Below are 17,267 nucleotides of genomic sequence, written 5' to 3'. Positions count from 1 at the left end.
ATTTCTCCCCTAGCCCAGAGCAGCTTCTTCCCATGTCAGGAGCTGCAGAGCTTCCGTCACGTCACAGCATAGCTGCCTTCCTTCCCATCGCTCCGTCTAGCTGGGCCTGGCTGGGTCAGGAAATGCTTGGGGAAGGCAGGGCGTGCTTCCTCCGGACTGAAACAGTCCGACCCCAAAGGGTCCTAGTTCCATTGTCTGCCTGAGGGATGAGCCTGTGGGTGACTCTGGGCACCTGACTCCAGCTCCTCGCTGTAGCTTTCTAGCCTTGACAAATGCATGCGTCCACCCATTCGGCCAGAATGTGGGGGGACAACCCATTGCATCCTGTTGAGCTTCTAACAGACAAGCTCGTTTTTGCTGTTTCTTTATCATTAACACCATTCATTCATTCATTTATATACTGCTATTCATTTTACAAAGAATGAGGGGGCAGGTCCCTGCCCTGAGGAGCTTACAATCTAGGCACTGGCATCAAGGAGGCAACCAAGGAAGCAGAAGGAAAGGGCAGCCAGGTCTTCGTTAAGATGCTCATTGCAGGCAGTGGGGCAAGCGGGGGAAGCATTTCTCTGTCAGTTACACCGACTTGAGCTTAGTTCTAGTAGTGATGGGGATGGGGGTGTTGTTGTCCCCAAGGTGGGTTTTTAGAAGGGATTTGAAGAGGGAGGAGGTGGAAGCAGCAGCACCCAGGAGGCCCTGCACGGGTGGCAGCGAGGGAGGAGTCCTTGGAGGGAGGAGCAGCAAGAGACCTTCGAGAAAACTACGGAGGGCTTGAAAGGTCAGGACAAAGGAGGTGGACAGGAGACCAGTGAGGGTTTGTTCATAGTTAAAATAAATAAATTAGATCAGCAACCTGGACTCCACAAACGTGGGCGACTTCTTGGTCTGTGTCTGAAGCAGTGAAACAAAGGGCAGAGGTCTGGAGATTCAATTTTTTTTTATTATGGAAGTCTATAAAATAGCCACATTGATTATTTTCTTTATAAGATCACCAAGTACACAACATTCATTTATTCAGCACATCATGGATGTAGCCCCACCCAGATGTGCTCACATGTGAGCCCCACTGAAGCCAAGCAGGAGGCCTGCAAGAGCCCCTGGGCACGGCTGCCCACCTCCCCTTGCCACCCCCCTTTCAGCGGCGCGTGCATGAGCGGGCTTCCTTGTGGACTGGCCCCAAGATTATATACACACTGGAAACCACATGACCAAAAGCACATCTTCACACGGCACCAAAATACACCCCGCCGGACAGGCGCTGACTTCTCTTCATATTAGAAACGAACAGGCGCATCGAGCAAGAAGGGCTCCTGCACAAGCTTGGCTGCATTCAAGGGAAGCTGTGCAAGAGCACGTCCCATCCCCCAGGAGGCTTTTGCAGGAAACCTTCCTGCTCAGCTGTACTCCATGCTGATAACACATATTAATTAATTTTCTTTCCAGACAAGATTTACAATAAAGGAGGAAACTGAGGGGGTGGGTGGGATAATTCATACTTTACTAAATAACAAATATTTAACAGCAAACCCTTTTTATACTAAATATCTATTTTGAATTATAACAAAAATAGTACTTATAACAATAAAATAATAATAATAATAATAATAGTTTATAAACTCAGAACAATACAAAAACACCACCTTTGTGTATAAAATAATATAGCAAATTTGGACTGTGCTAAGAAATAAAAAGAACACAAGACAAACACATATTCTGAGACTCGAAAGTGCTTTCATCCTGCAATCCCACTGCAGTAACATTTTAATATTCTTTTTAGTCAAGTTATATTAGTTAGGAATGGTAAATCAAACATGAGCTATTCTTGCCTAGATACAATACACACACGTATACAGATAGATAGATATATAACATTGATAGATGTATGCCTCTTACATTTCCTTCCCTCCCCCCTCCATCACTGGTCGTCTAGAAAGGCAGCTGGTCTCCAACAAATCACCAAATCTTTTGACTGAAACATGTAATAGGATGTCTGGAATTTCAGAGCTCCTCTTTCTCTCCCTCCCCGTCCTCACCTGCTCCCCACTTGGGCCAACCCCACACCTTTTTTACAGCCCAGGGGCACCCGCTTTGCATGAAGAAAGTTCCAGGTTGGGTCCCTGGCAGCATCTCCAGTTAAAAGGTCAGGTGGGTGGTGATGGAAAAGATCCTTCCTCGTCTGAGACCTGGAGCTGCTGCCAAGCAGAGTAGACCATCCTGGGATGGGCTGCCCAATGGTCGGACTCAGTATGAGGCAGCGTCAGATATGCCTCAAATTGTGGGCTACCTCCTGGGTGCCCCTAAAAATACTGCTGCCACCCCAGTGACCAGCTGGGCTCCCCCTTCCCGCGACACCTTTCTGTGTGCTTGAAGGAAAGGTCTGATTTATCGCAATAAGCATCAGCAATCAATTTTGGAACCTCTAGAGAGAAGAAATGAAGCTGAAGCAAAAGTTCTAAAATAAACCCAGAGTTGTTCTGCAAGAAGAGCCGCTTGCAACATTACAATTTTAAGACGTGCATCTTAAGGTGTACGCCTGAGAGCGAGTGCAAATGGGGATTAAGAAGGGCAACACGCATGCAGTGGTTCATTTCCAAGGAGAAGAGGGACCAGGGCTCAGGCCTGTCAAGCAAGCTACACCCTGCCCGGGACATTCTTTCCAGCCCCGATCCTAGATCTGTGGCACTGGGCAGCATTTGCACAATGGTGAATCTCAGAGGCACTGGCTTCTTGCCGAATGAGCCTCGTGGCTCTGGAACAGGGCACTCAGGCAACCATGTTTGACTGCAAAGCTGAGCATACAGCAAAACTCCAAAGGCCAAAATTTGGATCTTTGCAGCGAAACAGGGGAAATGGCTTCACCCTTTCCAAGTGGGGATTTTTCACTCTTCACATGCAGGAGAATTTGCCACTCGTGCAAAGCCCCTTGAAACAAATGGGAGCACCAACCTCCTCTTGCACAGTTCTCAGTCACTGCAACAGACTGGCACAAGAGACCTTCCCCACAGATTGGTCATCCCTCTGCCTCTGAAACTGCTAGGGCTGTGCCGAGTTTGCTTTGAAAGTAGCATGCCCAACATAGCCAAAGAGAATGGCAAGAGACTCATTCAGGCTGTGCTGAGAGGCTGCTCAGTGTTCTTTTGCCCCCGGCTTCTGCTGGGCACCATTGTCCTCCTTTGCCCTGACTCCCCTGGGCTTCATCTGCTCAGGTTGCCACTGAATCCAATTGGCTGTGGCGGCTCACATCATGTATCCAGCCTCTGTGACATCATCATGTTGAACATAGCACTGTGATGTCCCCCACAAAAATCACATTGGTCACAGCTGGATTAAATGGCAGTATGGGGGAAATGAAGCCATGGACAGTGAAGACAAAGAAGGGGAGAAAACTAACGCTGCGCAAAAGAGGAGGAAAACAAAGCAGAGGTGTTTGTGCCACACAGACAGTTGGTGCCAGTGGGAGGTGCTTTTCAACACTCCCCCCAAAACAAGGCTAGTTGTTTTGGCTCAGCCCTTTCTCCTCCATTCTCTCCAAGTTAACAAGCTAGCAACAGACTCCTGGACTTTAATGGGCTCTCCCTCTCCAAATGTTATCTTGCTATCAAGCAGCTACATTTCAGCCACATTTGCATGTATGCAGATTCCCAGTCCAGCTTACACAAATTAAGGCTGTGTACAAGATGGCAGCTGATGCTTTGGCATTTCAGGTGGACAAGACCACTTGCCAGTTGGGCACAGTTTAAGTCTTTTGGCCAACATCAGCTAACGAGAGAGCAGTTCAGGTGGATTCCCCCAACCCCCCGGGCCCTGCCTTCCCCAGCACCTATTTACCCTGTTTCTCCTTCGTTCAGAGGTCCATTGTTAAGACATGACGTGTTCTGGATTGCTCCGACTGATGAGGGCGCTCTGGGGTTAGAAGGTTTGCCACACTTCTAAACAACTAGTTGGTCCTTATTGCTGTTCTAACATCTTGTTAGACAGCTGCCATTTGAATTCAAATTATGGCTGAACTTTGGCCCTCTGGCTGTTTTTGTACTACAGCTCCCACAATCCCCAGCCACAGCACTCAATAGCCAGGAATTGTGGGAACTGTAGGCCAACATCTGCAGGAGGTCTGAAGTTGAGCAGCCCTGCCTTCGATAGGTGACTGTTGCCTGTTTGCTCCTCTTGAGAACGGCACAAGTCTTAATGAGGCTGGTTGTCACATTTTGCCATAGAGCAGCTATGGATGTGGGGGCTCTTCCTGGAGGGCATAGCTTCTCCTTCACTCATTAAGGGTGGCATGGCATTTCTGAGAGCCCCAAAATGTGAAGTGTTTGAACAGGATATTGCACAGAAGCACAAAACAGAGATGCTGAACTGATTGCCCACCTCTACACATTTACTCAGATGAAGTCCTGCTGTGTTTTCTGGGGCTTACTCCCAGGTAAGTGTGCATAAGATTGTGTCTAAAGTGTTGCCTGTGACAGAAGTCAAAGAAATACTGAGTACGATAGAAATAGAAAGTCTCCTGTGCCAGCCCCACATTCCATGGGAAACATGCAAGAATGCTATTCTCATGCAGCCCACACTCACTTCAGTGGGTCTCCTCACCCAGCCTTCTGCTGAATGGTGTCCAGTGTCTCATCTGTTCTAGGAGAATACAACACCAGCAGCTGTTGCCCTATTAATGGGTTAACTCATTCTTGAACCATGATGTGCAAAAGAGCAACTTCAGGTACGTGAATCCATGCTGATGGAGAATGGGTGAGCCTTGGGCTACCACTACTGACAAGATAGAAGCCCATGGCCTGAGAAACCAAGGTCTGCCTTAGAATGGGTATGGCAGGATGCAGCCACAGGGGATTTCAATACAGGCAGCATAGCAGCAGTTGGTTGTTCCAGAGAACTTATTGATTTGTGACCCCAGTTCTCTCTAGTGACGCTGACCGTCATCATGGCTGGGGCGAGGAGGCGATCTGAGGCTGAGGCTGGATTCGGCTGCCAATTTGGGGGTAGGAGAAGAAACAGCTTCCTTGCTTTCTAGGCACCAGAAGACTCCTCCAAGAAGCCAAGGGCCTGTTCTCCACCATTACAGCTCCCTGCCCAAGCTGGTAGAGGGAAGCAGCCACCAATCCACCCAAGAAATGGAGGTCAGTAGGATGAGACAAAAGTATCAGTTGGGTGAGCTCCAGAGAAAGACACAGGAGGTTCACAAAACATGGATCCATACTCATGCCTTAGCCTCTTGACACCACACACACATACACACATACACCTCCCTCTGCCATTCTCTGACAACTCCCCCACAAGTGTTTTAAACATGCAAGAAGGTAAAGGTTAACACTGGAAATGGCCCATGGACATCAAAACTAAAGGTGTAACAGTTCCAAAGTCAACCTTGCTTCCACAGGACACCCTGGTGCCTGCAGGACACACAGCCAAGCTGTTGTGATGGAAACATGGAGAGGAATCCCTACCCCACCATGAGCCATACAATACTGGTTGAAACCAGGGATTCTCTTGGCCAAGTTCTCTAAAGAAAGCAAAACTATCCCCCAATCACTGGCACGCCACTGACAGATTTAACCCTCTTGCCCAGATGGCAACATCTGCCAGGGGCCTTTGCTCATCCTCTGGCCAGACAGCTCCCCCCCCCAAAAAAAGGCCTGAACAGCTGGACTCAGAAGCAAGTGCACTGCAGGTTCTTTCTCCAACAGCTTTCAATCCCTCCTTGCATATAATCTATAAACAAACATTTATATATGGTTTATGGTCAAGACAACCACCTTCTGCTTTGTGTTTAGAAAAATACAACAAAATCCATCAAGTGATCTCCTCAGTATGCCCCCCCTTCATACTAAAAACACCACCATAGTTTTGGCATATATATTCACTAGAGAAGGTTTTGCCCCAATGCCCCAAGTTGTTCCACAACAGCTGATGAGGTGGCTTCTCTCCCTCAGTGGTGGGCTTCCTCCCCCCCCCTTTCCATCCCTTCTTTCTGGCCCTCTCAAACTCCCCAACCTAGAGAAGCAAACCAAAGATTTAGCTCACACAGTGGCACTCAGTATGGCTTCTGTTTCTGTCAAGATTTCATTCTGATTTGAATCGAGTCCAAAGAATTTGACCTTGAGTCCGTCGACCGGGTGAACAACAGGCACCAGCGTAACCCGAGGGAAAGTCCTGGTGGCCAACTCAAAGCGGCTGGTGCTGGCCAGCTCAATGGCTAGTGCCTTGAGGAACAGCTTGGCAAGATGTTTGCCAAGACAGGTCCGTACACCTCCACCAAATGGGAGGTAATGGAACCTGCCGTCTTTGTCTTCAGTGCGGTCCTGTCCAAAGCGGTCAGGATCAAACGTGTCCACATCCTTGAAGACAGGAGCTGTGTCGTGAGTGTCCCGGATGCTGTACATGACACTCCAGCCTTTGGGAATCTGGAAGCCCTGCAGAAAGGAATGGAGGAGAGGAGATGAATGGGTGAGGATTGGTACAACTGTCAGAGGAACAAGCAGGGAGGTGTCCCAAAAGGAAGCCTCCCCAGTTGCCCGAGCCATAAGATGACTCAGTTCAGGGAGGACCACACATCAGCTCAGAGTCAGGTTTGCTTGGACTCAGGCTGCAGAGACTGGGAAAGCAAGAGAAACAGGGTCGATGTATTCAACACAGTGCCACAAATCCTATGAAAGATGAGGCAGAGTTCTGCTCCACTGGACTCTGGGCTGGACCCATGGATTCTGGTAGTGGTGGAAGCAATTCTTCAGCAAGCCCAGAAAACCCCCTGATTTGGGCTCACTGGAAAGAAGTAGAAGCGCTCAGCCCAGTGTGTGTGTGGGGGTGGGTTGTCTGCCTCTCTCTGTCTGCCCTGCAGCACATGAGGGTGTTTTCTGAGTCACGGACCCACACGCCCTCGTATCTCATTTGCCCCAAAGCCCTCCAAGATAGCGGAGGGAAAGGAGACATTGTATCCCGTGCCCCTCGTGGTATCACAGGACTGGCAGGTGCAGAGAGGCTTAGCCGTGCCAGGCTTCTTTGGGCATTCTCAGTGTGAGTTGTGGAGGCCCTTCTGGCTTCTGCAACCCGCTCTGGAGTTTTGGCAGAGTGGGATGGTTTGATTCCGCTCGCCACCTGTGGAGAGTGGAGCTGGGCAGTTCTGCCCATCCTAAATTCTGTGTCCTCCTTATGAAATAATAGATGAAGGAAGAGCAGTTGGGAAGAAATGGCTGCAGCAAAGGGTTCCAAAAGGGAAGAGTGCCCCAGTCAGCAAGACATCTGCCTTCATCCATGGAGGCCCAGCTCTGGCCACTCAGTCTCGGCACAGCTCTCTGGAGCCTGGGTCAGAGCGAGGCCTTCCCCACCCGGCAGAGCTGCTGCTACAGCTTGAAGCAAGGGCTTTCTGCACGCAAAACAGGCCCTCTGCCCCTGCGCTGTGGCCTCTCCACATCTCTTACTGGCCTTGCCAGGCTGAATGGAACTACCGCAGCCTTCATGCATTTGCTCATCTCCCAGGCTTGGCTTAGGTCTTAAACAAAGCTCTATATTATTCAATAGATATGTCGAAAAACAAGTGGTGAATTAGAAACTGGCTTCCAAACGTGAAAATTTCCCCTTAGGGAGGACGTCAGCTACAGCTCTGGTTTCACTTCACTGAAATGAGAATATGCACGTCTAAGCATGCCGTTTCTGCAAGCTGGATTTCTGCAGTTCGCCCAAAATGTGGCTGTTGCAGAATCCATCTGTTCCTTTCAAGTTGTACATTATTCCCATTACTTGATCGCTGCACATTAATTCTCAGTGGTGAAGGGAAATGGTGGTCTGAATCTACCCTGTGATTCCCCACATCCTTGAAAATGTTGGGGAAGCAGCTTCAGGAAGGCTGTAATAAGTCCTGACTACAACAAACATCTGAGCATCTGCACCAGCCAAAATCTCAGGCCGGTGATCAACAGAGGGTGATCTTATGACATCATCATTGCCACGTAAATGAACCCTCTAAGCCATGTTCTCCCGCTTGGGACTGGTCTCTCCTGAACAACTATCAATAGAACATTCAGTGATAGCATCCCACAATGTGTCTGTGTGTGTGAGTGAGTGTGTGCGATGTGTTATGCCTTTTAGTGGAGGTACAAAAGGCTGAGCACTTCAAAAACGCGGAAGAGAGCAAGGCAAAAAAGGAAATTTTTCATCCTTCCAAAAGGGTATGAACCCAACATTTGACACTTGGGAAGATGTACGGGCTGCCACAGCCAAGCCAGGAGATTTTGTTTTGTTAGTAAAAAATTCCATCTGCTCTCCGTGAGTAATCCCCAAGTCATCCAAACATCTGGATCTAACCTGCACTTTTCTCATCCCCTATTTCAAATGCTGGCTTCAGGGATTATGTCTTTGCAGCCCCAATGTTTTGGCATGCATGAGCCCTCCAAGAGCTCCAGATAAGGAGCTCTTCCCAGGACCGAACCAGGTATATGAAGCTTCGCAGGTAGGAGACCTGCAGAAGATGCCCCAGGCAAGAGAACGGCCCTTGTGCCACCGAGGGGTGCCACAGAATGAATCTGGAACATTGTGCCTATTTTTTTTTTTAAGGTAATAAACCAACAATGGAAATGTCTATATGTCTAATCGTTTTCATTTTGTGTTGGTGTCACCCTGGGCAATTTTTATCAGAAAGGCAACTTATATCGGCCATTTGGCACCATACACACCGCGACACCCCCACACAGCAGACATCCATGACATGCAAAGCAGGCATATCGGCACTGGCCCCTCCCTCCCGCCACCAACCCCACGCTGCCCTCTTTAGAGCACAGCAGACTATGCTCCAGCCAGGCCTCCAAGGCCATCATGCCCACCAAGGGAGATGCCTTCCACGCCTTGCTTGGGTTCCAGACCCCAGCACAGAGCCCGCGGCTTGCTTTACTCACGTCCAGTTCAAAGGTCTGCAGCACCGTCCTGTATCCCCCCGAGATGGGGGTGAAGAGCCGCAGCACCTCCTTGATGACACAGTCCAGGTAGCGGAGGCTGCAGATGGTGTCCAGCTGGAGGGAGCCCTCACACAGGCAGCCGTTGTGGAGGATCCCTTGGCTCCTCAGCTCTTCCCGGAGCTTCTCCAAGACCCTCGGATGCTTCAGGAGCTGCATGATCAGAGAGGTGCTGGCACTGGCTGTGGTCGCATAGGCCGCAAAGATCAACTCAAGGGTGCCGTCCTAAGAGGGGGAAACAGTCCCAGGTTAGCCGGACTTGGCCCACAGAGGCCTGACTTCAGATCCCGCCCCCCGCGCAGCCATGGGAGCTTAATGCCACTTCATAGGATACCACGGATACTTGAGGACCATCTTGGTTTTCCTCCCCCCCCCCACACACTGGGTACTTCAGCTAATCATGGTCCTTTCAGTTTCCCTCAGAATTTGTGCAGTTGTTACACCTGTCCAGGAAGGAACCTCCAAATTTGCTTTGGATTTCCTTCCAGGTGGAATTCAGCAGCCAAACTGCCGTGTGGATGAGAAGGAATAGAAAGCACCTTGAGCACTAAAAAGCGATACAGAAAGGATGGCACCCCAGAGAACAAAGAGACTTGGTGATGCTTGAAGTCAGCACGGGCAAAATTACTGCTCCTTGTAAATAAGCCATTCCTCGCCATTCTAAAGGATCTAGTGCTTGTGGGAAAGACTGTACTGCAGCAAAGGCCAGTCAACAGTGAGCTGATTCTGTAAAAATTCTTGAAGTGTTTTTGGTAACCCTTCCACAGCGGGAAATGACTTGCCTAGCAAGCATGAGTTTGCCGGTTCAAATCCCCGCTGGTACCTATTTCGGGCAGCAGTGATATAGGAAGCTGCTAAAAAACATCACCTTATGCTGCGCAGGAGGAGGCAATGGTCAACCCCTCCTGTATTCTACCAAAGACAACCACAGGGCTCTGTGGGCGCCAGGAGTCAACACCGACTTGACAGTGCACTGTACCTTTACTTCACATGCAATCATTAGTCTAGTGCCCTCTCTGGTGACAGGCAGAACTACAGTTCTCAGTTACCTCTCCCCACCCCGCCAGTCTTTCCGTGGTACCTTCAGTTCTTGCATGGTCAGCTCCTTGCCGTGCTCCTTGCCACTTTCTATGAGGATGTCCAGGGCGTCAGAGTAGTCCTTGCCCTGTGTGTTTTGCAGCTTTTCCCGGATGGCTTTCTCTAGACCCTTCTGCAACACCTCTCGAGCACGAATCCCCTGCAGCAGAGTACAAGTGGAGGTGATGAAATAGCTGCCGGGCCGTGAAGCCCAGGGTTCCCCATGCAGTTCCCTTCCCGCATTAGCTGTCTGGACAGGAGGGCAAAAGCCACTTGTGAAGCACCCCGCACACCTGGACTCCAGGAACCAGAAGAGCAAATCAGCCCATATAGTCCCTGAAATCAGAGCAGTCCAGATGTGCTCCCAGCCACAGTGAGCACCGATGAAGCTGCCTTCTCCCAAGTCAGACCCTTGATTCGTCTAGCCCAGCACAGCCTACTCTGACCTGCAGCAGCTCTCCAGGGTCTTGGACAGAGAATGGCCTTCCCCATTACCTGCCACCTGAACCCCCTTTAACTGCCAGGGACAGAATCCAGGACCTTCTGCATGCAAAGCAGATGCTTCCCCACTTTGCAGTCTTCCCAGTCATGCCTTAGCCAAGGCTTCTCTTACCTTCCGGTAGCCACTAAAAGGCAGGTCCACAGGCAAAGAGAAGACGTTCTCCACAAATTGCTGGTAGACCTCAAAGAGCTGGCTGAGGTCTTCGTCTGGGATCCGGAACCCCAGCAGGACCCTGATGGCCATGCGGAAGGTGAGCTTCTGTGCTTCGTAATAGACATTGATGGGCTCTGGGTTGCTGCTCCAGGCACGCAGTGTGTCTTGGATCACCAGCTGGATCTTGGGAAGGTAACTCTCCAGGGCTTCATGGCTGAAGATCTTGGAGAACACCTGCAAGGAAGAATGGCAGGCATAATGCCAATGGGGCAAGGGAAGCGATGCAAAGATAGATACAACCTGCTCATCACTAGATATCATGTGCGGAGGGACAAAAAGATTTGTTGCCCATCAGTCACAGGCCTAACTGGCCCACCTGCACAAGTGGCACTGGCAACCCAAACAGCTGGTCCATAGTCTATGGAATTCTCTGCCATGGGATGTGGTGATGGCCACCAGCTTGGACGGCCTTAAAGGGGCTTAGACAAGGGCATGGATAGTGGCTATTCATTGGTGGCCACCTCCAGCCTCTGAGGCGAGATGCCTCTCAATCCCAGTTGCAAGAGAGCAACAGCAAGGGAGAGGGCCTGACCCTCTCCCCTCGTGCCTGTGGGCTTCCCAATGGTGCATCTGGTGGGCCACTGTGAGAAACAGGAGGCCGGACTGGAGAGGCTTCCTTGGGCTAGCCTGACCCAGCAGACAGGCTCTTCTTCTGCTCTTATGTCACAGGCAGCAAGACCCTCAGAGGCATCCATGACCCAGTACGAGGAACACATCTCTGGATCCCTCCCGATGCGGCCACAAGAGGCTGGTGTGCCTCTCTCAAGTGCTGCCACCACGCAGCCACTTGGGCAACACAATATCTGGAGCCAGTCCAGAACACAGGTTTCTCCCCATGATCAATGCAGCATCCAAGAGGAAGGGATCTCTATAAGACTGCCTGGCTCCAGGTTTTGTTCAGACTCCAGCAGAGTGCAGGAGAAACTACGATCACAAAGAAGGAACTGAAGTTGAACACCAACCATCAGTGTTGGTTGGCTGAACTCTGAAAGGCAGGACTGGCTGGGTCATGAGGTCGCCCATGTGGCTTTGGGCCAGTCACCTCCTGCCAGCCTACCTCACCTTACAGGCCTGTTGAAGAGAGAGAGAGAAAACAGAAAGGGGACCTGAGCACCTTGGAGAAGGATGGGAGGGGGGAAAGGAAACTCAAGAGAATAATAAGTAACAGAAATAAATTGCAGCTGGCTATGGAAGTTCCAGTTCACCCAGAGCCAAATCCCACTGCTGCAACAGGCTGGCTCGCTTCCTGCAATGGGTTTAGAGTTCAAGTTAAAATGCCCAGGTACAAAATACGCACATATTATATCCGATATGATCGGTGCACATCACAGACTCACCTCTTCTCTTTTTGAAAGAGACACAAGCAGTGGATGAGGTTGGATGGAGGGGGGAGCATGCACATATTTTGCAGGTGAAAGTGCCAGTTTTTACAAGGGTATATCTTTCATTGCTGAACACCCCCACCACACACACACACACACACACACTCTGTACTCCATGATCTGCAGCCATTTAGCTGCAGAATCTTTTAGCCTCAATTCCCCATCTGTGACCTGGGAATAAAAGGGACCTATTTGACTGTAAGGATCAGTCAAGGATCCAGCAGTCAAGAAATACGCTGCAGACTAGCACTTGGTAGGGTTGCAATGAAGGCCTTGGAAAGGATAATTAGATGCTGTGACGTGTCTACACCTACAAATAATAGTTAGAATAGTTTGGACAATAGTTTTTCCCATGACACTCTATGGATGCGAAAGCTGGACTTCAAAGAAGCAAGATAGAAAAAGCACTGATGCTTCGAAATTTTGGTGTTGGAGAAGACTTTGAGGATACCATGGACAGAAAGGAAAACAAACCGATGGATCATAGAACAAATCAATCCAGAATTCTCACTCAAAACACAAATCAACAGGCTCAAACTATCATACTTTGGACACATTATGCGAAGACCCAGTTCCCCTGAGAAGTCCATAATGCTGGGGAAAGTTGAAGGAAAGAGAAGAGGACGACCAGCAGCAGTATGGATGGACTCGATTACGACAGCAATGAATGCACCACTGAGAGACCTGAAAGGCCAAGTTGAAGATAGACCATCCTGGAGAGAATCTATCTATGTGGTTGCTAAGAGTCAACATCGACCTGACGGCACATCAATCAATCAACTGGGTTATTGTGCAGGCAAACAACATGATAAAGAGTCTGTACTGCTATTGCAAATGCAACGGTCTGGAAAGGCCAAGTCGGCAGCTGGGGAGACTGAAACGCCCCCAGTGAGAATATCTGATCCATGTCTCTTGACTGTCTGATGACGGGCCCAAGCCAGGCCCAACGGCACCAGCAGCTGCTCAGGATGGCAGCTCTGCAGGAGTGATGTTGGAGCAGGATGCAATCCAAGAGTGGCACATGGTCCCAAAGCAGAGCGTGCCATCTGCGACATGCCTTTCAGGCTCTGGGCAACTCCGCATGTAACGTGGCAAGTCAGGTGGCCACAAACTGCCTGTCCTCCCCCTACTCCTGGTGGGAGCTGCTACTTCCACGCCAGTCATGTCACCTGAGGCTGGAAATGGCGGCGTATCCTGTAGCGCCTGCCTCTGGCAACCCGCACTTGTAGCCTAGATTTGGAGCTGGTAACGGATGTCCGGTTGCCAGAGGGAGGTGCTGATGGAGAAGCCAACTTTTCTGAGTTGTTGCATGGGGGCACACACCTGTGGGGAACCGGCCGTTTGCAGCCAGCTGACTTGCCGTGTGATGCAGGAAGCCACCCTCTGTGGGAGAGGCTCCTGGAGCAGCAAAAGGACCCGGAGTGGCCGCCCTCTCCAGCAGTGTCCCCTCTGACCAAGCTGCACTGCCAGCACAGGCGCCCTTAGCAGGGCCAGCCGTCCTGTCCCAGAGAGGAACCCATCGGAACTGCCAGGAGGGATCTTGCGGTCTCTCCTCCACTCCCAGAGAGCCCGGGCGGAAAGGGAATGTTTGCTTACTCTGGATTAACTTCCACGTGTGCAGCCATGCCTGCCCCCCCCCCTGCCAGCTCCGGCACCAAGGTCAAGGTCAGTCAGTGCTCCACGAGGTCTGCCAGCATCCGGCTCATGCCGAGAAGGGCTGGCGTGTGTGTGTGTGGGGCGGGGTGGCACATTTGGGAAGGCAAGTGGGAGCAGCAGGCTCCATTTCCAGCCAATGAAAGCCAGCGATGACGGCTGGAGAGAGCCTCACCTTCCAAGCTGTAAATGTGAGAATTCTCCCCCACCATCAGGACCAGCCCAGGAAAAGGAACCGTTTCCTGGACACAGCCTTGCACTGCTAATGCCCGGCGCCTTTCATAGTTTTGTTTAGTCAAATAACAGCCCTGGTCTTGTAACGGTCTTTGCCGCAGGCCCAAGAATGTCTGCTTCATCAGGAGCCGCAGCAGGCCTGACACACGGTGCCCAGGAGGGGCAGAGCCCCTTTCGGCTGGGAGGGAGGGAGGCAGGGAGGCAGGGGCCTTTAGCACAGATTGGGGAGGCTACTCCCAGGTCCCTGGCCAAGGGCTGGGCCACTCCAAAATGCTTTTCGTTCTTTGTCTTAAGCTGCTGCAGAGGGTGGCCCAGCACTAAGTGGTCAAATGGCCCGTCCAGGACATCCCCAGAAGCCAGGCTGGCCAGCTCCCTGGCTGCAGGCTTGCAGAGCCTTTGCAAGACCCCCTGGACCATACTGGGCCTGACAGGCCGCTGTGTGTCTCCTGATAGAGCAGGCCCCTTGTACAGGCAAAAGATAAGAAGCACTCTGCACGCGCTTTGCGGCACCCACCTGCACGTTATCTAGGAGAGAAGGCAGGAAGGGATGGGCACAGCCCCAGAGTGTGGAGGTCCCATTTGCGACTTGCCTTGAGCCCCCCACCCCGTTCGACACAGAGTTCAATTCACAAGGTGTGCCTCTGTACATGGACAGAATGCCTTTCCCTGCCCTGTGCCTCTGGAATTAAGGAGAAGGGATTCCAGATGGTGAGTGTCTCTAGTTTTAGAAAATTAAGCATCAAGCCGCCACGTTAGGCATCGACCAGCCAAGATGAGAAGCAGCAAAGTCTGAGAGTCACGTGGGCCCTTTACACAGCAGCAAACCCAGTTTGTCACCGAGTGCCTGCCCAGCAGGAAGCCACAGCCAGTTCCTGGCTCTTTGAACCACAAACCTGCACAACACACAACAACACACCCCATTTTCAGACATCTGTTGATCACATTCACACTTTTAGATCTCCATTTGTGCAGTCATGAAACGTCCCAAGAAAAGGTGGTTTCCTTGTCCTGGAGCCGTTCCTGATCTCCCGTGGGAAGCCAGCCTGGAGGGTGCAGAGCCCCTGCCAAGCCCAGGATCAGCAGCGAGCTGGCCATGGGCTGAAGCATCCTGCAGGTCTGGATGGCACCTGATCCCCAAGATCAAAGGAGGCTGCAGGGCTGGAGCTCAGTGGGGAAGCACCTGCTTTGCATGCAGAACATCCCAGGTTCATTCCCAGGCAGCATCTCCAGGTAGGGCTGGGAAAGACTCCTGCTTGCAACCCTGGAGAGTCCCTGCTGGTCTGTAGAGACAAGCCTGAGCTAGATGGACTCAGGATCCGACTCAGTATAAGGCAGCTTCCTACGTTCCATTTAATTGTCGGGGTGTACACGAATCAAGATCTGCAATTCAATTCGAGGTGAAATCGAATCGCGGACTCCCCCGAATTGATTCATCAACAGCAGCTGTCTTGGCCAGCTGCCTTGATGAATCAGCTTCGAATCACCCAAATCCGGTGATTCGCGTGCCATTTTGAGGCCCATTTTGCTGGAAAGTAGACCTACCCTCTGAGGTGGACTGACATGTTAAATCCCAATTGGTAGACCAGCTCTCCCCGGGTGGGAAGCACCATTTTGAGGCACGTTTTCCCAGCAAAACGGGCCTCAAAATGGAGTTTGAATCGCCAGAATCAATTCAGATCGAATTGAGGGCGATTCGCAGATTTGACCCCGAATTGGGCCCTCTATTTTGAGGTTGATTTGATATGGGGAAGAATCTGTAAATCACCCCCAATTTGAACTGAATCAATTTGACAGCAAATCAATTTACACACCCCTATTTAATTTTGTTTCTGTGGCACCGTCAACTTACATTATGCTCTATGGAGGAATATAGGCAGAAAAACAGGCTCCCTTCCAAGAACTTACAATCTAAACGTTGGCAAAGGAAGAGGAAACCGAGGAACTGGAGGGAGCAGAGGGAACAGAATCACTCGTACCCAAAGGTCTGGAGCCAGGTCTCCAGCTTTTCCCCTCAGGGGAAGTGCCTGTTGCCTCCACAGTTTGCTAGACAGAGACTGCAGGGACACCAACTCCATTTTTGCCTTAAACAAGTTTAGCCTAGCAGTCAAAATCTAGTTGCAAAGTAGGGCTAGACCTTTGTGGACTTTTCTTCACCCAGAAGCCCTGGGTGCAGCCTGAGATGGTGTCTACCGCTGAAAGAGGCTGATCAGCCAGAACCCGCAGAACTGCGCCCAGCTGCATCTGAGGGTGTTTCTCCGTTTCACCAGGCCCAGCTCCTTGTCTCCCCCCGGTTTTGCTTCTCTTACCATCCCGCTTATGAGGGGCTCTTAAGAACTTGAAAGCCCGTGTGGCATTTGGGTTGTGCTCAGAAAGGTATTGCCAGGATGTGGCACTGGGGCTTCTCCTTATGGGCCACCATGGCTACTTGCTGTTTGTATGAGCTGCACATCTGTTACAGAGGCAGAAGCTCTTTCTCTGGAAGCAAGCTGGCTACTGTCCTCCTCGCTGGATACCCAGGAGGCCGCTGGCAGCTATGGGAGCCGGAGGGCCGGTGTCCGTGGTCTCCCCATCTCTACTCCGCTGCAACTGCTTCCGGAGGCTCTAAATCAGGGGTGGGCAAACTTGGCCCTCCAGCTGTTGCTGAACCACAGTTCCTATCATCCCCAGCCACCATGGGTGATGGGAGCTGTAGTTCAACAAGAGCGGGAGGGCCAAATTTGCCCACCGCTGCTCTGGATTCCACACCACGAGGCATTTGGTCATCTTTCTGCAGAGAAATCCCCATTCCCAGCCCTTTTCAACCCCTAGCCTAAAACCCCTGCGCCCTCTAGTGGAGAGTAGCAGAATAGCTCCCCCTTCTCCCTCCGTCTCCTGCCTCCCAGGTCGCACATTATCAACTGAACCTAGAAAGCTGCCTTCTGTCGAGTCAGACCCTTGGTCCGTTTAGTTCAGGACTGTCTGCACTGACTGGCAGCAGCTTTCAGGGTTGCCAACCGGCGTCCTTCCCAGCCTTCCCTGGAGATGCCGCCTGGGACTGAGCCGGGGGCCCTCGGTACGCACAGCAGGCGCTCTGCCACCGAACAGCATTCCCACCGCCCAGATAGTAGAAGCCGCTGGGCAACAGAGGCGAACAACCTTGAGAGTTTGGAAGAAAAGAGCAGGAAAGGCTTCCAGGCATTGGACTGGATTTCTATCAGGCTAGTGGGTGAAACCTATGAGAAGATTATGGCGGAGCAATGGGGCACTAGTCTTAAA

General features: G+C 51.2%; 1 protein-coding gene across 1 annotated transcript in view; it reads right to left on the bottom strand.

The window, feature by feature from the left end:
* Positions 1–917: 917 nt before the first annotated feature.
* Positions 918–17,267, bottom strand: part of LOC128327687 (cytochrome P450 26B1) — a 34,353-nt gene continuing 18,003 nt past the window's right edge. Inside the window, exons 3-6 of the mRNA XM_053256767.1 lie at positions 10,642–10,917; positions 10,033–10,188; positions 8,895–9,176; positions 918–6,419 (exon numbers count right to left, since the gene is read on the bottom strand). Coding sequence (XP_053112742.1) covers positions 6,027–6,419; positions 8,895–9,176; positions 10,033–10,188; positions 10,642–10,917 — 1,107 coding nt within the window. The 3' untranslated portion in view covers positions 918–6,026. The remainder of the gene's footprint in view (positions 6,420–8,894; positions 9,177–10,032; positions 10,189–10,641; positions 10,918–17,267) is intronic.

This window comes from Hemicordylus capensis, chromosome 5, assembly GCF_027244095.1.
Source record: "Hemicordylus capensis ecotype Gifberg chromosome 5, rHemCap1.1.pri, whole genome shotgun sequence".
NCBI lineage: Eukaryota > Metazoa > Chordata > Lepidosauria > Squamata > Cordylidae > Hemicordylus > Hemicordylus capensis.
The sequence above is the reverse complement of the archived record's forward strand: the minus strand, read 5'-3'. Positions and strand labels throughout refer to the sequence as shown.